This window comes from Chrysochloris asiatica, unplaced genomic scaffold, assembly GCF_000296735.1.
Source record: "Chrysochloris asiatica unplaced genomic scaffold, ChrAsi1.0 scaffold00047, whole genome shotgun sequence".
Lineage (NCBI taxonomy): Eukaryota > Metazoa > Chordata > Mammalia > Afrosoricida > Chrysochloridae > Chrysochloris > Chrysochloris asiatica.
The window spans coordinates 12,500,035-12,521,806 of NW_006408565.1; the positions used below are offsets into that span (position 1 = coordinate 12,500,035).

At 43.8% G+C, this 21,772-nt stretch overlaps 1 protein-coding gene across 2 annotated transcripts in view; it reads left to right on the forward strand.

Moving 5' to 3' along the window:
* The first annotated feature begins 4,884 nt into the window (after positions 1–4,884).
* Positions 4,885–21,772, forward strand: part of RHCE (Rh blood group, CcEe antigens) — a 42,181-nt gene continuing 25,293 nt past the window's right edge. For both annotated transcript variants that reach the window (XM_006862281.1, XM_006862280.1), the window contains exons 1-3: positions 4,885–5,032; positions 14,036–14,222; positions 20,408–20,558. In XM_006862281.1, the coding sequence (XP_006862343.1) occupies positions 4,885–5,032; positions 14,036–14,222; positions 20,408–20,558 (486 nt within the window). The remainder of the gene's footprint in view (positions 5,033–14,035; positions 14,223–20,407; positions 20,559–21,772) is intronic.

The following is a 21,772-nucleotide window of genomic DNA, read 5'->3' on the forward strand; positions in this document are numbered from 1 at the left end:
GTATGGAGCTCTGGTAGCGTAGTGGTTACGAATCGGGCTGCGAACCTTAAGGTCAGCAGTTCGAAACTACCAGCTGCTCCGCGGGAGAAAGATGAGGCCTTCTACTTCACGTAAGGATTTACACCATCGGAAACCCTGTACAGGGTCGCTATGGGTCGGAACCGACTCGAAGGCACTTAAAAACAACAACAACATATAGTTTGAAGAGTGTAAATAATACTAAAATGCTTGACTGTCTTATGAATATTGGTTTCCCTTGCCTACTATTGTAAAACAGACACTTGAGTGGGATAGAAAGTAATGTTGAGAAACATGATTACAGAAAACCTGTAAGCCCGTCTTTAGCCTATAACTAATTGGAATACCTAAAAGGGGGTCTAGAACTTGTCCAGTGCAATAGGTCTCTTGCAAAGCCTTTGCAGAATATAGGGCCTTAGGAGAGATCCTGAGTCCCATCCAGAACCTTATGAGGTGGGACATTCCTACTAGCAAGGACAAGCAGAACAGCCTGGAACAGCTAGAGCAACAGAATATACATCTTCAAAGAAAGGTCATCAGGAAAAACCCAAAACAAAAATGTCAGCATGACTGGCTACTACAAGAGTAAGCAAGCTGATTGTTAGGAAGCCATCAAAGCAAGCAATCGAGTTCCTTCAGGACAAACTCCCCTCTACAACTGAAACTCAAAGGGAGCACCTGAACAGGCATGTAAGCTTGCTAGCAACCACATTGGTCAACTGGTGAGTGGAAGAGGGGGAAAGGCAGTAATGAAGAAATGGGCTGAGTTCAACCACGTTCCATAGATTCCTATTGACCTGGAGATGAGAGATAGAAGAGGAAGGGCTGGTTGGTCCAAAGTGTGGTGAGACCTGGGGACACTTGAGCCTATGGACAAGGACATAGCCACAGAGGGCTAGAGCTGAAAATCAAGCACCCAGCTTATATGAAATGAGGGGAGATGCACAAGAACACCCAAACTTGCAGATAGTACACATTTGACATAGCCTCGATGACCTGATAATCAGAACTTGGCTAGAGGAATATTACAAAGAAAAAAAATTTTTTTGATAAAGGAAACAAGGGTAAATTGCTACAATTTGATGAACCTAACCTATACTCATGGAGGTAGTAACTCTACATACCAACAGAGAGGGAAGGAGTCTTCATATCAAGTACCAAGGCTATCCCCTTTTTACATAGGGTAGATAGGGACGGGCAACTTAGACACTGGCTACCTAAAATGAGGGGGTGATAAAGGCACGCAGTGACTGTCTTACAAGGTTTCAAGAGGGAGTTTAGTTTAAGAATGTGGAGGGGAAGAAAGAGTTCCCACTGAATAGTTTTAATCTTGTCTAGATGGGTCTGATGAGAAGAGATGGGGATAAGATTCGTATGATTCAATAGTGAATAATTGTTATCATGACTAATTGCGATTGTCACAATTGTAAAGGTAGAAGTTTTATAACAAAAACAGGGGAGTGGTTAATCTTACAGTCCAGAAACAGAGGACCCTAGGACCATCAAGGTAGAAGAGCACAAGTGGAATGTGGGACCTTATCCAGAGAAGCAGCGACACCAGAGACAGAGGCAGAGATGGAGATATGGAGAGAGGGAGCAGCTGAGGACTCTAGATTCATGGGAAGAGAGGGACTGAGAGCTGTTGGCCAGGAGACAGAGTTGCAGAGTGTGCCTTTGGAGATTGTGTAAATTATTATATATGCCTGAGTGTTTTTTGTTTTTGTTTTGAAATAAGCTAAAGTGAATAGAGAGAAATACTGTTAACTGATGGTACATGGAGGGGATTATAATCATTGTAATGAAACAAAGGAGTCCTCGTGTGGCGCTGTGGGTTAATGCGCTACTCTGCAAAGTCAGTTTGAACTACAAGGTTGGTGGTTCAAGCTCACCAGTCACTCCTTGGAAACCCTCTACAGGGTCGCTATGGGTCAGAACTGACTCAACAGCACTTAACAACAACAACAATAAAACAAGGTGTATGATTTGTTGAATGTAAAACTGATGATCTGCCCTGTAAACTTTCACTCAATCCACAATAAAAACCTTAAAAAAAAAAAGACTCACTGGTTGTCCTCTATGCCATGGAAAGGTTTTAAAGAGAAACTTTGCCCATCCAAAGCTCCCTGTGAGCCTCATTTTAAAAGAGAAATGTCAATTCCTTCCCTGACTTTTTTGCAAGCATATGGTGAGGATGAACTAAAGTAACAAGAGAAGAAGGGTGATTATAGTTATGTGCCTTCTTTTCCTTGGTGTGTGTCTTATATATTATTATTATTGTTGTTATTGAGAATATACACAGCAAAACATGTATCTGTTGAACTGATATATGTTTTGCTGTGTATATTCTGAACAACAGTTTATCCATGAACCAGTTAGTGTCATTGATGACATACTTTGAGTTCGGCGGCCATTCTCATCCTCCTTTTCAAGGGGTTCCTCCACCATTCACATAAACTCACGGTCCCCTAAGGTTCCCATCTCATTTTTCCAGTTGCTGTTGTCGCTTTGATTCCATATAGATCTTTTTTTTTTTTGGCTTCAACAACAGGCAGGTTTATTGAGAGTAAACCTGGGAGCCCTCAGTCAAGAGAGACCAAGAGCTGCTAGATCTTTTTTTTTTAAGTTTTTCTTGTGAATTGAGTGATAGTTTACATGAGAGAATGTCAGTTTTACACTCATCATTTCATTGCAATGATTACAATCCCCTCCATGCATCATCATTTAACAGTATTTGCTTCTATTCTTTCTGTTGTGTTTTTGTTTTTGTTTTTTTGAGGTGGGGATGTACACAAAAACACTCAGGAATATATAATCATTTAAACAACCAAAGGGAACATTCTGCAAACCAACCTCCTGGCCACCAGCATACAGCCTTTCTCTTCACATGAGTTTGGAGTCCTCAGCTGCTCTATCTCTCCAGGTCCTCATCTCCTCATCTCTGCCTCCATCTCTGGTGCATATAGATCATTCTTAAGAGAGCACGGTGCTCAAGGCAGACTCTTTTTTTTTTTTTTTTACATTCTAAAACTAGACAATTGTTACATGTAAAAAATACTTCAGGGGGGCATTTTTTGTTTAAGGTTTAAAGATTATCTCCAGGCAATAGTTTCTGGGGTTCATCCAAACTTCATGGCTTTAGGAAGTCGATTCCATTAGAATTTGAAATTCTGTTCTACATTTCCCCTTTTGGGATCAAGATTCTGTGTAGAACCTTTGATCAAAATGTTCAGTAATGGGAGCCAGGCACCATCCAGTTCTAGACTCATGGCAAAGGAGACAGTTAGCCCCATTCTCCATGTCCTCTTCCTCTTCCTGATTCTCCTTTTGTCTCTGCTGCTTCAGGTGAATAGAGACCAGTTGTTGGACCTTTGATGTCCTCTTGCAAGTTTTTAAGACCCCTGGCACTACGAATCGAACTAGGGGGTAGAAAAGAAGCAGTGAACAATGAACTGCAATGTCTCATGAAATCATGACCCTAAACTTCCAAGCTAAGAAGTCAAATCCCATGAGGTTGTGGGTTGTGCATAAGCAGCCTCAATACTGACACTTTCTGAAGGGAGAGGAATTGTTTTAAATATAGCTATCACACAATTTTTGTCGATGTGCTTTTTTTGGTGTACAACTTATTTACAGCAATTAAATCAGCTGTGCAACCCTACCCTTAATTAATATAATTTTTCCATTACCATCAACCCCTCATTCTCCCTCCTTCCTGCCCCTGATAGCTACCAATAAACTTTGTTTTCTATAGTCATCTTTTCTTGTCTGTTTATGAGTGAGGTGATACCATATTTATCCTTCTATGATTGATTTCTTTGTCTCAGCATAATGCCTTCTAGCTCCATCCATATTGAAGCATGTATCAAGACTTCATTCTCCTACTGACTAAGTTGTTGTTGTTGTTATATGCCGTGGAGTCGGTTCCCACTCATAGCGACCCTGTACAGGGTTTCCGAGGCTGTAAATCTTTACGGGAGCAGAATGCCTCGTCTTTCTCCTGCGGAACAGCTGGTAGTTTCGAACTGCTGACCTTGCAGTTCGCAGCCCGATTTGTAACCACTACACTACCAGAGCTCCTTTACTAACTGACTAAGTAGTATTCCATTATATATACCACATTTTGTTGATCTGTTCTGCTCATGAGCATTTTCACCTTTGGGTTATTATGAACAGTGTTGCAGTGAACAATAATGTACAAGTCTCTGTTTGAGTCTCTGTTTTCAAGTCTCTTGGGTATATACCTGGGAGTGAAATTGCTGGGTCATATGATATTCTATTTTCCACAATGGCTGTACCATCTTGCATTCCCACCAGCAATAAAATAAGGATTCCAATTTCCCCACACGCACACTTACATCTCTTGTTTTCTGTTTTGTTTTGTTTTATTTATCTTAGCAATCCAATTGGAAGTGGAATGGTATCTCATCATGGTTTAGATTTGCATCTCTCTGATGGCTGATGACACTTAGCATCTTTTCATGTGTCTGGTGGCCATTTGAATGTCTTCTTTGATGAAATGTCTATTCAAGTCCTTTCCCCAGTTTACGATGGGGTTATATGTCTTTTTATTGTTACGTTGTGGAAGTTTTATATATAGTGTGCCCTCTTTTAAGCTGAGCACAGTGCCTGGTCTATAGAAGAATAATTTAATGAATGCAAAAGTGCTGAAATAAATGCAGTTCCTCCCTCTCGTGCCATAGTCCCTCAGCTCCTGTGTTAACTCCATAGACAGACCAGCTGGGCCAGTCTTGCAGCATGAGATAAGGCCTTTGGCGGGTGTCTCCTCTATCGCCCTCTCCAGCGTGTGTATGTGGAGGGAGAGGGGTGATGCCTAGTGCTGGCGGAGGCCCTGCAAAGAGACACAGGATGGGTTATAACTACACGAGGTCTGTCCGATGCTCTCTGCCTCTGTGGGCCTTAATGCTGGAGGCGGTTCTCATTTTCCTCTTTTTTTTTTTCACCTCCTATGATGGTTCCTCAAAGGATCAGAAGAGGCTGATGGGGACGTATCGAGGTGAGGGTCCAGAGGGGAAGTGGCCATGGAGGCGAATAAGGGCAGGGACTGGGAGGTCTGTGGTCTTCCAGGGGCATAGATGGTTCTTTTCTTAAAGTCTCTGAGAAAAGGGATCCTCCCATCTTCTTCTGTAGATTGTTCAAAGATCCTGCCAACCATGAAGGCTCTCATTTTAGAAGCCTGGGCATCACCTCTTCCATGAAGCCTTCCTTGATTTGTCAACGCAGAGTGAGGGGCCTCCTAGTCTAGGTTTCAAAATTCTATCTGTCAAATTGTCTTGATAGCTGTTTGTATCTCTGCTTCTCCCTACTTCTCAATCTTTAGCAACAAGAATTTTCATGTAATTGTTGTGAGGGTTTTTTGGGGGGTTTTTTTTGTTTTTGTTTTTGGTCTCTCTTGCTCATTTTTTGTTCTGTCCTTCTAGAAGCTTTAGTCTTGCCTTCCCATCCCACCCTGCCCCACCTCAATCTTCTCAATCAGGGGCTAGGAAGTCTGTCTTCTGTCTGCAACTCCAGAAAAGCCAGAAGGTATGGCTGAAGTGGGTGTAGAATGGTTGTTACTTTATAGGCAGCTACATGTATTCCTCAGACTGTGATGAGAACAACTGTAAACAAGGCACAAGTCCACAGTTTTGTTTTGTTTTGAAGTTGAGATGAGTTTCAAGATGAGTTCTCAGTGGACTGATAACTTGTTGATAGTCATGGTCAGGTGTGTGTGCATGCATGGGTGCTCAAAACACATTCATTGGGATAAACTGGGATAGGGGTTCACATTGCAGTGTTGTTGGAGTATTCAGGAGGAGTCAGGGCATGATGAACCTTTTGGATCAGTAAGGATTCTATTAAGTTCCAGGAAACAGGAGCATGGCAGTCTTGCATTAAGGCTGTGGAGGAAACCCTTAGGGTTGGTTGTAGAAGGTGGGGCTGGGGCATGACTGGATGTCATAAGACCAGCAAAGAAGTTGTGATGTTGTGTAGCCCAGAGGTCCTCAAAGTTTCCTGACTGTGCACCACTTTTCTAGCATGTACCATATTTATAGGTTACACTCCAATATGACTGAATTCATGTATTTTGTTCATATGTATATATTGTGTAATGCATACACATGAATTAGAAATTTTGAAAATGTGAGCCCAGGATGAATTACATGATAGTCTCAAACTGCTAATTGTAATATGTCAGTCAATCTCTAGGCAAGATCCATCCTTAATGACAGTGAACAAGAATCTACCCCTTGTAGACATCTTAATAATTTAAAATTGTCTTGACTAGCTTCTGTTAGATCTGAATTTATTGGCTTTTTTTTTCCCCCTCTAGACCTTGAATGTGGTTGACAAAGAACTTACACAAGGGTTGTCCCTCTGCCCTTTCCTTCTTGTTTGCTTATGTTGTTGGTGGTGTTAGGTGCCATAGAGTCGTTACTGACCCATAGTGACCTTATGCACAGCAGAACAAAACACTGCCTGATCCTGGGCCAACCTCATCACTGTTGCCATGCTTGAGTCCATCGATGCTGCCACCTGGCCAATCCATCTCATTGGGGGTCTTCCTCTTTTTCTCTGACCCTCCACCTTACCAAACATGATATCCTTCTCCAGTGACTGGTCCCTCCTGACAATATGTCCGAAGTATGAGCGATGAAGTTTGGCCATCTTGGCCTCCAAGGAGCACTCTGGCTGCACTTCTTCCAAAACAGATCTATTGGTTCTTTTGGCAGCCCATAACACTTTCAATATTCCCTTCCAACACCATAACTCAAACGCATCAATTCTTCTATGGTCTTCCTTATTTACCATTCAGTTTTTGCATGCATATGAGGTTATTGAAAATATCATGGCTTGGGTCAGGCGCACCTCAGTCCTCAAGCTGACATCTTTGCTCTTCAACACTTTAAAAAGGTCTTGTGCAGCAGATTTGCCTAATGTGATAGGTCGTTTGATCTATCTTCTGTGAGTGTTGATAGTTGATCCAAGAAGAATGAAATCCTTGACAACTTCATTCTTTTCTCCATTGATAAAAATGTTTATTAGTCCAGTGGTGAGGATTTTTGTTTTCTTTACATTGAGATGTAATCCGTATCGAAGGCTGTGCTCTTTGATCTTCATCAGTAAATGTTTTAAGTCCTCTTCACTTTCAGCAAACAAGGTTGTATCACCTGCATATCGCAGGTTGGTAATTAGTCTTCCTCCAATGTTTGCGTATAGCTGCCATTATTGTTTCACCTTCAGTGTGTGTGTGTGTGTGTGTGAGTTGAGTCTTCTATTCATTTTGTGAAGGTTAAGTTAGTTAAAACTAGGTTATTTAATCAATCAGTCCACATAATCTAATCCAGTCCCTGAAAACTATAATAAATGTCTCTAAGTAGTCAATTCAAAACAGACATTTTTGAGACTATCAGGTAAATCTGAATGTAGAGAGAGTATTATGTTGCTGTTGTTGTTATGTGCTGTTGAGTCTGGTCTGACTCAATGCAACCCTGTATAGCGTTTCCAAGGAGTAGTTGGTGGGTTTGAACTACCAATCAGGTTGTTAGCAGTCCAGTCTTATTCTACAGCGCCACATCAGGACTCTGTATTCAGGAATTATTGTTAATTTTGTGTGAAGTTTTAGAGGGAAAACCTGGAGCAGGATAATAAAAATGAGATTGACCTCATGTTACAGCTATCAGAGCTAGAAACTGGGTATGAGATTTCACTGTGCTCTTCTCTTTGTTTTTGTGTACATTTGAAATTTTCCATAAGGAAGAGGTTTTTTTAAATTAACTGCCATTAATTGCAATATGAGGAATATGGAGAATCACATATCAGCTCCTCCCAGGTGGTCCTGTATTCTCTCAGGACACCTTTTAAAGCTAGAAGACTCGAGGCTGACTTTGTTGACGTAAGCCTTATCCATTGGCAGCTGTATCAATGGAGTGTATCAATGGAATGTTATGGCCTTATATGCCTCTTGCACATGTTTAGCTGTTGGTGCTGATTGGCAGCTGGTGGTGGTTATGTGCCTTAGAGCTGGTTCCAACTCACAGCAACCCTGCATAGTGTTTCTGAGGCTGTAAATCTTTACAGGAACAGAAAGCCTCATCTTTCTCCTGCAGAATGGCTGGTGGTTTTGAACTGCTGACCTTGAGGTTAGCAGCTGAAGAATTCCATCAGGCTAGCCCAGACTTCTTCACGTGGCATCAGAAAAGTTCTCAGTACCAAGAGAGGGCAAGCTCCAATGACTAAGAGTGTTTCAATCTCTATTTGTACCATGTTTACTAATGTCTCATTGGCCAAAGCAAATCACAAGGTCAAACTCAGGTATACTGGAAGCCATGATTCATTGGGAGCCGTTACTGTAGCTATCTGCCATAGAGCCCGGACTCTTGTGTGTCATTGAGTCCATTCTGTTTTGTAGCAATCCTGTATAAGTTTTCTAAGGCTGTAAGTTTTTATGGGATCAGAAAGCCTCACCTTTCTTCTACAGTTTAGCTGGTGGATTCAAACTGTTGACCTTGCCATTAGTAGCCCAGCTTATAACCCACTACACCACCAAAGTCTGCCCTAGGATAGTCCAACTGGGGAGCCACCTGGACTCTGGGCTGTGACTCCCACTCAGTACCTACCCATCTACTTCGCAGAGGCAGGAAGAAGATCTATTAAAGCCAAGGGAAGCTTGCCTGGTAGATACAAATACCCCCAGGCCTGGCACCTTCCACATTTCTACCTGGAGTGGTCTCTTTTTCTCTTCCCAGAGTTGGGAGCTTTTGAGACGGCAAGGTAGGGTGGAGTTCCATGAATGACGCCAGGTAGGGCTTCAGATTCTTCCTAGTCATGCTAAGGAAGTCAGACCCAGAGGCCGGGGATAGAAGCTATTTGTGCTTAGGTGTCTGCAGGCCAGAGGGAGGAGTAAAGGTGGATGGGGGCACAGAGTCAGAATCACATGACAGCCAAGCTAGAGGAGACAGCTATCCAGATGTAAGGGCTGAGAAAGCTGGCACTGAAGTGATCCGAATGGACACTTTATATCTAGATGAGCAGGCTGAGAGAAGGAACAGTCCTGATAAAAGGGGTAATAGTTACTCACAGTCACTATGCCCACGACACAGGCCCAGTGAGCTCTCCTCCAAGCAGGTGCCATTGTTTCCTCCCCACTTTACAGACTAGGAAGTTGGGATACAAAGGCAGAGACAGACTCTGAACCTGATACCTTCCTCAGAGGCCCCCACTCTTAGGCAGTTGTATGTAGTAGTATGTGTTATATGGAGTAGTATGTATTGTATGGAGTAGTATGTGTTGTATGGAGTAGCAGAATGGTGTAGTGGCTAAACCCTTGTGGTCAGGATCCAATCCTCCCCCCACCATAAACTCGCTGTGTGACCTGGGCTGGTTATAGCACCTTTCTATGCCTCCCTGTCCCCATGCACAAAGTGGCAATAACAAACCGTATCTACTGCCTGAGGTTGTTGTGGGCTAAGGCTATAAGGTGCTTGGTACAGTGCCTGGGATGGTTACAATGATGGTGAATTATTGCCTCATCTCATGTGGCTGAACTCTCAGATTAGACTTTCTATTACCAAGTCATGGGCCTTCATGAACTTTTCTTGAAAGTCTGCCTTAAATGGAAAAACTCCCCTCTGGCCCCAAGTCCCCGGAGGCCTCAGTAACACACCCACTGCTTATCATCCCAAACACCTTACAGCCTGCTAGCTTATCAGACGGCAGCTGATGTGGAATACAGAGTAGGCTGGTCTGGGGCCCGGCCCTGAAGTAGGCATCCAGGTGGTGAGATGCAGAGGGGCTGGGTGCGACCTTAGAGCACCTAGAGGCTTAGAGAAAAAAGTCAGAGGATACAGAAAGTGAGAAGAGAGATCCTGAAACCAAATGTTATTAATGGACCAGTTTGTGAGCAATGAGCTCTTCAACAGTTCCCAGAAACTGCACTTCTGAATTCATTCTGCTGGCTGAAGCATGACTCTTCTCTTGGGGAGAACTGGAGCCGTGGGGAGGGATGCCCCAAGCTCCTATACATGGATGTAGCTGTGCCTGATGAAGCCTTCACCCCCATCAGGAAATCCTATAAGTTTTAGCTCCTCAGGGCCCACCTCTACCTGCCCTCTCACTAATTCGCTTCTCAGAATCAAGCCCAATTCCTGTGTGTTATAGTTCAGGAAGGAGTCCTGGTGTGGCGCTGTGGGTTAATGCACTGAACTGCAAGGTTAGTTTGAACCACAAGGTCAGAGGTTCAAGCTCACCAGCTGCTCCTCAGAAACCCTATACAGGATCACTATGAGTTAGAACCAACTCAACGGCACTTAACCACAGCAACAATAGATGAGGAAACTGAGGTTAAGAGAGGGCAGAGAACTTGCTTAAGACTCCTAAGGAAGAACAGAGTGAGAGACAGTTTGGCCTGGTAGAAGAACTGTATACCTGGAGTTCAGAGCTTGGCTCTACTGCTGGCATGCTGTGTGGCCTTGGGGAAGTCACTAATCCTTTCTGGTCCCCTTCTGTAAAATGGGAGGAAAACAAATCACCACGGCACTTCCCTACTTATGGGCTCTTCAATAAATCTAATCCTATGTGAATTGTGTTGCTATAAAATGTGGTTTATTCAACAGCACAACTCACAGATGTCTTCAAGGGGCCTTCTACATTCTGGAGTTCTGACACTAATTTGGCAATGCCGACACCCACCTAAGCCCAATGTGCCAGACTACAGGGATGCCTGTATGTTCATGGACGTTCATTTAAATGGAGTCTGAAGTTGAAGGAGCTTTCTGCCACTGTGGAGAATTCCAGTCAAGAGAGCTTCTTCATCTTCATCAGAGACAGGACCAGGACGAGAGGCCAGTGGCGAATGAGTTTTCACTCTGTGATGGTCATCATGCTGGTGAATAGTTGCCATTTACGGAGCATTCTCCATGTGCCAAGAACAAACATTGTCCTTGTTTAGCTAAGGAGGAAAGTAAGAGACGCAGTTGAAACATATACATTGCCATTTTTATGGGGCGAAATAGTTGAATGTTGTCAATTTAATACGGTTCAATATAGTGGGAAATGGTAGATCTCAGATCAAAACGGAATTGTCAGGTGATACTTAGGGGACACTGCACTTCCGATGGTTAAAGTGCCGTTGAGTCGGTTCCAACTCATAGCGACCCTGTATAGGATTTCTAAGGAGCGGCTGGTGAGCTTGAACTGTTGACCTTGCAGTTCAAACTGACTTTGCAGTCCAGCACATTAACCCGCAGCCCCACACCAGATGACAAAAAAAAATTGGAAAATGGTTAATGTGATGGTTAAGCATGATAATAGTTGGACATAATAATTGTTAAACATGATAAACACATACTGTTGTTGTTGTTAAGTGCTGTAGAGTCAGTTCTGACTCACAATGACCCTGCATTGGGATTCTGAGGAGTAGCTGGTGGGTTTAAACTACCAGCTTAATGGTTTGCAGTCCAGTGCTGACCCTACAGCGCCACACCAGGACTCCTAACATATACTGGTGGTGGTGGCTGTGTGCTGTGGAGTCGGTTCCGACTCATAGCGACCCTGTAAAGGGTTTCCGAGGCTGTAAATCTTTACGGGAGCAGAAAGCCTCATCTTTCTCCTGCGGAACAGCTGATAGTTTCAAACTGCTGACCTTGCGGTTCACAGCCCAATTCATAACCACTACGCTACCAGAGCTCCTTTAACATGTACTAGAGGGTTGTAAAAACTTTATGGAAAAATGGAATTACAAGATTAGGGAATTTTTCCATGAACTTTTTGAAGCCCCCTCATATAATGTCACTGAATTGTACATGTGATGATGGCTGAAATGACAAAAATGTTTTGTCACCTTTAGACGAACCACAACAAAGAACAAAAGAGAGATGTATTGTATCTTTCAGGTGTGGAAATGAACTTGTCCCTCATGGCTCAATTTTCAGCCAGACAATAGACAATAACACGAGGGAGGCACGTACTCCTTAGAATAACCAACCATTTGAGATCCAAAGGGAAGGAAAGAAGGAGAAATGGAAACACACAGGGAGAAGTGGATCCATGGTGTTACATTGTGGGGATTCAGTCAATGACCCGAACCAAAATGTGTCTGAATTGCTGAATGGAAAACTGGTCTGCTCTGTACACCTTCACCCAATTCATAATCAAACGTTTAAAAAAAAATGCACTGTAACAAAAATCTAACTTTTCTATAGATATATAACATAAATACCCACCAATTTTTAATATAAAAAAGAATTGTCTAAAGTCCATAGTTTGTTTGTTTTTTCCATTTTACATGCTCTTCTACATACTGATGGTAGAAAATTAAGCACCAAAAAAAAACAAAAAAAAGTCAAAATAACCTCCTAAACCCAGAGACAATATCTAGTAAAAGAAAGAAAAAGGCTTTAAGAATTCTCTCCAGGCACTTACATATTGCAAAAATAGATGGTGTTTATTGACAAAATAGCAGTTACTATTCTGAATAATTACATGCATTATACTATTTGATTCTAGTAACTCTATAAGGGTGTGATGATTATTTTTACTGTTTAATAGATGAGAAAACTAAAAGGTGCAGATAGTGTGGTAGTTATAGGAACAGCTTCCAGAACTGACTATCTAGGTTTAAATCCCAAATCTAGAAGCTTGGGCAAGTGATTTAACTTCTCTTTGCCTCCATTTTCATATCTGTAAAATGGAGTCCTGGTGTGGTGCTGTAGGATAAGCGTTGAACTGCTACCCACCAGGTCAGCAGTTTAAACCCACCAGCTGCCCCTTGGGAACCCTATACAGGGTCAGCATTGACTCAACTGCACTTAACAACAACACCCACTTCAAGTACCTGATGTGAAAATGAAATGAGATAGTCCACATAATGTGATTAAAACCATGCTGGCATATAATAAACAATAAATGTAGGCTGTTATTAAAGCTCAGATCTAAACTAGAAAGTTTAGATTCACACAGCTAGAAAGTTCCAGAGAAAGCACTGATCGAAACCCAAGTGTGTCTAGTTCTCAAATCCAAGCTGCTAACCATATTTTGAAACAGGAATTCAGTCAAAGCCTGCATCAGACAAAAGCCTTACCATGTCTCCATGCCCCTGTCCCAACAGTCCCTGCTCAGAGTCTGAAGTTGGAAAAAGTGAGGGTCACTCAAATGGCTCTGTGCTTTCGACTGGTCCACCTCACAACAGGTAGCAAAGGGAGAACGTCATTTTTGCAAAGATACGTTGGTTCGTGGCAATAGAGGCTACTACGGCCCTGCCTCTGTCTTCCCTCTGTGTGACCTGGGCCAGGTCACTCAGATTCTCTGGCTTTATTTTCTCCTGTGTGTCACCCAGAAGTTAAACCTGAGTTCCCATAACAACCATAAATACTTCTACTGAATAGCAGCTAGGTGCCAAGCGCCGGTCCCTATGTTGTCTAGTTGATTTCAACTTACAATAACCCTATGTGACAGCATAGAACTGCCCATAGGTTTTTCTTTATGGGGGACTCCTGGTGTGGTGCTATAAGATCAGCATTGGACTATGAACAACTAAGTTGGTAGTTCAAACCTACCAGCTGCTCCTTGGAAACCCTATACAGGGTTGCTATGAATCGGAACTGAGTTGAAAGCACTTAACAACAACAACAATGTTTATGGAAGCAGGTTGTCAGATTTTCCTTGGCAGCAGCCACTAGGTAGGTTCTTACTACCATCTTTTCTTTTAGCAGCTGAGCACTTAACCATTATGTGACCAGGGCTCCTTTAGTTGATACCTTTACACTTAAAATACCCAAAATTGCTCCGTTTACTGAGCACTCAGTATGGGCCAGACCCTGTCTTAATTGCTGAACGAGCATTAGCTCATTTCATCCTGACCTCAACCCTCTGGAGTACGTATATGTTATCATCCTCATTATTCAAATGAGGAAACTGAAGGTCAAAGGAGTGAAGAAACTTGACCCATAAAAGCTTTTAATTACACACAGCTCCATCTTCTCTGCTTCCTCCTCCTCTTCCTCAACCTCTCCCTGTGCAGTCTTCCAGGATATTACCATCATGGCGGCCCTTGGCTTGGGCTTCCTCACCTCGTATTTGAGGAGACACGGCTGGAGCAGTGTGGCCTTCAACCTCTTCATGCTGGCCCTGGGGGTGCAATGGGCAATCCTGCTGGATGGCTTCCTGAGTCAACCTTTCAATAGGAACATGCACATCAGCCCGGACAGGTAACAAGATGGCAGCTCTTGGGTTCTTGAGGGTGTAAGGCCTGGAAGGATGGGTTCTAACCACCCCCATGGAGCCTTCCTTTATTATTGATTATGATTTTGTAAAGTTACACAACAACTATCAGGTCATGGAAAAATTAAGAAATTGGATAAAAAGAAATAGAAATGCCACACTCAGAAAAAGTCTTTTTTTTTTTTTTTTTTTAAGTTTTTAGTGTGAATTGAGTGATAATTTAAATGGAAGAACATCCATTTTACACCATTGTTTCATTGCAATGATTACAATCTCCTCCATGCATCATCATTCAACAGTATTTGCTTCTATTCCCTCTGTCTATTTTTGGGGGGGAGGGGCGGGAGGGATGTACACAAAAACACTGAGGAATATATAATAACTTAAATAACCAACCAAAGGACACATTCTACAAGTCTGCCTCCTGGCTGCCGGTACACAGCCTTTCTCCTTCTATGAGTCCAGAGTCCTCAACTGCTCCCTCTCTCCATGTCCTCCTCTCTGCCTCCATCTCTGGTGTCTCTGCTTCTCTGAATAGGGTCCTGCATTCCACTTGCACTCTGACAGAAAGACAGTCTCTTATTTATTTAATGTTTTATTGTGAATTATGTAATATTTTACATGGGAGAACATTAGCTTTACCTTCATCCCATCATATATCGTTTCATTGTCATGGTTACAATCCCCTCCATGCATCATTAACCAACCAAAGGGTATACCCTGCAAGCCTGACCCCCCAGTCGTCAGCACACAGCCCCTCTCCCTCTCTGGGTCTAAAGTCCCCAGCTGCGCCATCTCTCCACGTCATCATCTCTGCCTCCATCTCTGGCGTCACTGCTGCTCTGGGTAGGGTCCCGCTCTCCGCTGTTCTCCCCTGATGGTCCCAGGGACCTCTGCTCCTAGACTGCAAAGTTAATCACTCCCCTCCTTTTGCTACAAAACATCTACCTTTACATTTCCAATCCTCACAATCAGTCCTGATAACAATTATTCACTATAGTATCACAAGAGACCTATCTGCATCTCCTTTCATCAGCCCCGTCCAGACAGATTGGATACTACTAGGCGGAGATTCTACCTTCCTCCGTGTCTTCTCGATCTAGGCTCCCTCTTGAAAGCTTGTAAGCCAGACACTTCTTGCCTTTGTAACCCCCCCATTTTGGGTAGCCAGTGGTCAAGTTGCCCATCCCTGTCTACTCTGTGTATGAAGGGGGTGGGAATGATCCTCACTGTAAAGATTTGTTTCCTCTTTTGAGCTACTGCATCCATAGGTGTAGGTCAAGTTCATCAAATTGTATCAGATTACTCTTTTTTCCCTCTTCTTTCTTCTTCTAGTTCAGCTCTGATCATCCAGTCATTGAAGCCAAGTCAAGTGGGTATTATCTGCAAGTGTGGGTGTTCTTATGCATATGCCTTCTCTTCTTATCAGCTGGATGCTTCACTCTCCACTCTAGTCCTCTGTGGTTATGTCACTGACTCTGGGCCCAAGAGTCCCCAGGTCTTGCTACACTGCTGGCCAACCAGGTCTCCACCTGGATTCACAAGAGTCCATTGAACATTGTAGGGCTTAGCTCGCAGCTTCATTGCTGGTTTTCCCTCACTTCCCCTTATTGGTGATGAGCGTGGTCACCAATCAGAGCATGTATTCCCATTGAGTCTTAGTCTTGGAAGGGGGTTTGCCCTGAGGGGACCCGACTACTTGCCTTGATGTCTCCTGGGTGAGCAACTTGCTTGTTCTTGTAGTTATCAGTTGGTCTGCCTATATTGTTTTGTATTTTTCCTCTCGGTCTTTCTTTCAAGAAGTATCTTCTGTTCTTCTAGCCGCTGTAGGCTGGTCTGCGTGTCCTTTCAAGTGGAAATTTCCCACCTCAGAATTTCTGGATGTGGTTCAGGACTCCACCTATGGTCTTATGTAACGCAGAGGCTCCATAGGAGGCCTCCTTCCCTGGGCACGTTGTAACCCCATTTTAGGTATTCCAATCACTTATAGGCAGAAGATGGACTTACAAGCTCTCTATGGTGATATTTCTGGCTATTCCTTTCTCTCCCCCTCAAGTGTCTATTTTATAATGGTAGGCAAGGGAAACCAAGATTCATAAGCATCTTAACATTATTCTCCCTTTTCCCTATTCCAACCACGTCTCAATCCCTGTATCCCAGAGCCCTGTTGTTCCAAGGTCATGCATACATCATTATTTGCCTCTGGAAAGACAGTCTTTTGAAAAGAAAGAATAACTTTATTTTCAATTAACTTTGCTCAGTTTGCATGAACTTTGAAGAACTAAGAAAACTTACTCATAGTGCTAGAAGTCAACATAGTGGTTACCTGGGACAGGGGGTAATTATTGATTAGGAAGGGACACAGAGGAACTAATGGGGTGCCGAAAATGTTCTCTGTCTTAACGTGAGTGCTGGTTATGGGGATACGTATAAAAACCCATCAAGGTGTGTGTGTATATATATATATTGCACAGTACATGGAGTTTTGGTGTAATGCTACAGGATCATGTGCTGGACCAAAGCGTTTAAACCACAAGGTCGGCAGTTAAACTCACCAGCTGCTCCTTGAAGACCGTATACAGTATCACTATGAGTCAGAATTGACTTGACAGCATTTAACAACAACAGAAGCTAATAGAAAAGCTTGGTCAATTTTTTCCTAAAACATTGTTTCTTGGAAAACCAGACTTAATGACAGAAAATGGCAGAACCCCTGAGTCAGTGGCTTTTAAATACCCTTCAAGCCAGGACAGAACCCACTTCTGGGGATCAGCTTTTAGCCAAGCAACAGACAGGCCTCACAGTGAACAATGACAGTCCTGAGGAACGAACTGCTCAGAACAACTCACTGTACGAGACCAAAGGGCAGCATATACCCCCAAATAAAACTCAGAAGCCAGAAAGGGGCAGGAAAGTAGGATGAATGGATACAGGGAGGCCAGGGAGGAAGAATGAAGAGTATTATTAGACTGAGGGAATTGCAACATACATTACAAATTATGGACTAGAAAACAAGTTATGCTCTGTATACTTTCATCCAAACCACACATTTTTTGTGGGGGAGGGGGAGGTTTTATCCAACAAATCTGTCCAGATGGTGGTAAATCCCCCCATCATGGACATTTTAGGGGTCCTGTGCCTTCTTAAGGTCACCCCACACCTTGGAGGCCTTGCCAGCCCGATAGGCCCTACTGCTGAACAATTCAGCAAGAGCCAAGCCAGGCACTATGCCCAGTAGTTTACATCTACCCAGGCAGGGATATAACCTAGTAAACAGGTAAGCAATAGAGGCTCAAAGACAGCAAGGCATTTACCTAAGGTCACACAGATAAGTTTAGGCAAAGACTTCTGAGCTTTTCCCTACCTTGCAACTCTTTCTGCCTACTTGAGTTGTGATGTGAAACATAGTCTAGCTAGTTCGCCTGAAAATAAACTCTCCGCATGTGTCCTTCCGAAAGGTTTTAGGGCTAATACCATGAGGACTAAGGGCAGCAAGCCTGTGGGAGCTCTGACAGTGCTGACAACCTGGCTGCGAGGGAAGGCCACATGAGCCTGCAGCCTCCTGGTGAAGAACAGGAAGACCAAGCCAAACTAGAAACCAGTTGTTGAGTCAACTCCAACTCATGGGGATCTCATGTGTCAGAGATTTGTGCTCCACAGGGATTTCAATGACTGTGACCTTTTGGAAGCAGATCACCAGGTCTTTCTTCTGAGGTATCTGCCAACTTTTCAGTTAGTAGCTGCGTACTTAACCGTCTGTGCCACCTTGGGACTCCTCTAGTCTTAACAACTACTTCCCTTCTGACTTTCCCCTCCTGGAGTCCCCTCTTGCTTGCTTGTAACTCAATAAAAAAGAGCCTTTTGAGTTCCAACGAACTCCTGTGCCCGTCTCTGACCACTGGGATTCTCCCAGCTGTGACCCCCACCCCTCTTGGACTGGCTTCACAGACTGAACAATGGCCTCCTTCCTGACTAGTTCCTGCCAGGGTGGGGCTGACAGGCGGTGTCCAGGCCTGCCTCCAGGGACAGGGCCACACGTACTTGTGCCGCCTGACTTGGCACTGAATTGGTTCTGTTTTGAGTCACAGACGGTCAGTTCCTTCAGGGCAGGGGCCTGTCTTATTCATCTTTGTCCTCCTTTGTTTTTAACGACTTAGTTAATGGTCCTTGGAACAAAAAGAGAACTCAAAGGAACCAGTCAATGGTGTGATTTTTCTTTGTAATGCTGTATTTTAAAGGTCTAGGAGGGCTCCCTCTAGAAGGTAATAGCAATAACCAACCTCCGTATTGTTCTTTATCTGTGTGAACTCACTTTGCCCTCCTTCACAACAACTCCGTAGGTGTTGCCTCCTCCTGCAGACAGGAATATGGAGGCACAGAGTGGTTAAGTCATTTGCCCAGGAACAGGCAACCAGGAAGTGGCTGAGTCAGGATCCTAGCCAGGCAATCTGGCCCCAGGATTGCACTCCTACCTACTGTGTTTCACTGTTTCAGCATCTCCCCAAGTGGGCCCTGAGGTCTCAGATGCCACCACTGGCACACACCCTTTTCAATTGTGCCTTTTCAGTTAAACAAACACTCACTGGACAGGCATAACACGTCGGAGCCATGATGAAACATTGAGCGGTGCCTTATTCTAAATAGTTCCTGGGCCTTCCTTATAAGATCTCCTCATCTGTCCTTTGACCTCTGACCTTCCCTCTGAAATACTTGAGCTTCTTGGAGAGCAAACACGGGGGAGGCTGTGTCTACACTTCACAGTACAGACGCTGGATCTAGGCCACCTGGGCTGGAGCTTCCTGTTGGTCAGGCTATAGTTATGAAGCTATTGCCAAAAAAGTTCCCTCTCCTCATCTCAATGCATGCTTCTATGAAAGAGATGTACTCAATGGAACCCCTGACACCATTTTACAGAAGATTGCTCTAAGGTTGAAAATTTAAATGAGGTGATATAAGAACAAGCATTATACAGAAAGTTCAGTCAATCATCACTGTGAGAAGTGTGGTTGAAGAGTCATTTCCCCAGGGAGAGTGGGTTGGTTTCAGTTCAGTGACACCTCCCCCAGGAAGCCCTCCCTGATGAGTCTAGTCCACATCGCTCCCTCCCTCCACTGAGCCCCTCTAGCCCCCTGATACCATTCATGGATATTCTTAGCCAACAGGTCCCTGGTGTCAGCCTTGCCTCCCCAGCTGGACTAGAAGCACCTTGAAAACAAAATTCCTTTCTCTTCTTGATTCCCTACACTGAACATGCATGCTTATTATTAGGGAAGGAAGGACTTGAAATACCAGTACCAGGTGTCATCAGGTTGGTTCCCACTCATGGTGACCCCGTGTGCTGCAGATTAGAACCACATTATATAGGGCTTCTAAGAGCTGTGGCTTTCAGAAGCAGCTAGCCAGGATTCTGCTTAGAGAGAAACCTGAGTAGATTCCAACTGCCAACCTTTCAGCCTAACAGTTTGAACCACCCGGGAAGAATATAATGATATGGGTATCGATTCAAAGGTAGTTCTTGGTGCCAGTTATGGTACTCGATAGTCATGCACCAATGGTCCTTTCTAATTCCCACACCACCACCATAAGGTTAGTACAATTATAAGTAGTATTATCATCCTTATTTTACAGATAGAGAAACAGGCTCAGGAAGCTTAAATAGCTGCTCAAATGAAAAAGCTGGGCCTGGAAGCCAGGCTTGTTCTACTTCCAAATCCAGCTCCTTCCATGACCTGTGGAGAGGGAGAGGAGCAATAAGGGCTAAGGATCAGGAAGGCAGTAGCTGAATGGCGGGTGGGTCGGCAGGTGAAGAGCGCCCTCTACTGAGCAGCTGTGAGAGATGACAGCAGAGGAGAGGAATCCGTGGGCAGATCCCACGAGGGGACCCTGTATGAATCATCAGCTTCCTTAACTCACTCTGACATGTTCTATGACAACTCGAAGCAACTTCATTGTGGATGAGTGTATCCAGTTTGATTACTCACAGCATAGATGCTGTTCTCATGCGGAAGGGGAGGAAAGACTAACTCTCGGCTGTGCAGTATCAGCCCCGTGTGGGTGGAAGCTTGTGTCCCAGTACCCCGCAGAGAGTAGGCCCTCAACAAATGTTTGTGGAATGAATGAATGTATGAGAGGCCATGCTTCTTCATCGTCAACCTGTCTCTCTCTCCCCCAGTATTCAGCTGGCCACCATGAGTGCCATGTCAGTGCTGATCTCATTGGGTGCTGTCCTGGGAAAGGTCAACCTGGTGCAGCTGATGGTGATGGTGCTGGTGGAGCTGACAGTCTTTGGCTCCATGAGGATGGTCTGCAAGCAAATCCTCAATGTGAGTCATGGTGCCATGAGTGGCGGGAACTTCAGGGAAACAGTATGGAGGGGAAGCATGGGGCCCACCACCTCTATTTTGTGAGACTTCTAGACTTTAAAAAATTAAAACAGTCCCAAATACAGTTAATGTTATCTATGCAAAGTGTTCAAACACAGAAAACTAATGCTCTTAGCTTTCAAAATATGATTGTGCTATTCACAAGATAATCATAAAATATATACAAAGGTAACTAATTCCTGTGGCCCTAAAGGTTCCTAGCTGTCTGACCAGTGACTGCTTTCAAACTAGTCAGTGCGCCAGGAACCATGTATGTGTCCTCACTGGGAGAGATGGTCAAAAGTCTTAAGTTTAGAGTCATTTGTGAAGGTGGAAACCAGTAACCAGATGCTTGTCCAATCAAGTCCAGTTTATGGCTCCTTGTTCTTCTTAAGTGTCATCAAGTTGGTTCCAACTCATAGCAAACATGTATCTGTGGCTATATATCTTGACAGGAGCAAAAAATCTTCTTTCTCCTATAGAGCAAATGGTGGATTTGAACTGCCAACCTTGGGTCAGCAGTCCAGTGCTTATCCTACAGCACAAGCAGCACTCCTCCTTAGAGTTTTGTGGGGTTTTTTAAAATACTGTTTCATAGTGTTTTCAGTGAAGGTTGAGGAGCCCTGATACTATAGTGGGTTACAAGCTGCGCTGCTACCTGCAAGGTCAGCAGTTTGAATCTACCAGCTGCTCTGCAGGAGAAAGATGATGCTTTCTGCTCCTGTAAAGATTTACAGCCTTGGAAATCCTGTTCAGGGTCGCTATGGGTCAGAACCGACTAGACAGCACTTAACAACGACAACAACCTCCATACCAAGAGTTCTGAAAGGAACCACATTAGAAGGTCCTAGATAGAGTTGGAGAAAATGTAGAACAAAACTCAAAATTATATTTAAAAAAAAAAAAGGACAAGGCTTACTGGTCAGAAAGACGGGAGGAATCCAAGAACATGGACTTCAGTCACCCTAGAGGTCTGGAAGAGGACTTACTCTCCTGGCGTAATTTTCAGCCAAGTGGTAGATAGGTATTTGGGGCGATAACAACACTAGTGTGATATGCTCACCATTGAAGATCAAAAAGGCATCATTTCCCCAAGGACAAAGTTCAGAAGGGTTGGGAAGAAGGGTGGAATACAAATCAGAACCACAGGGAGGAGGTGGGATCACTGTTGTTCC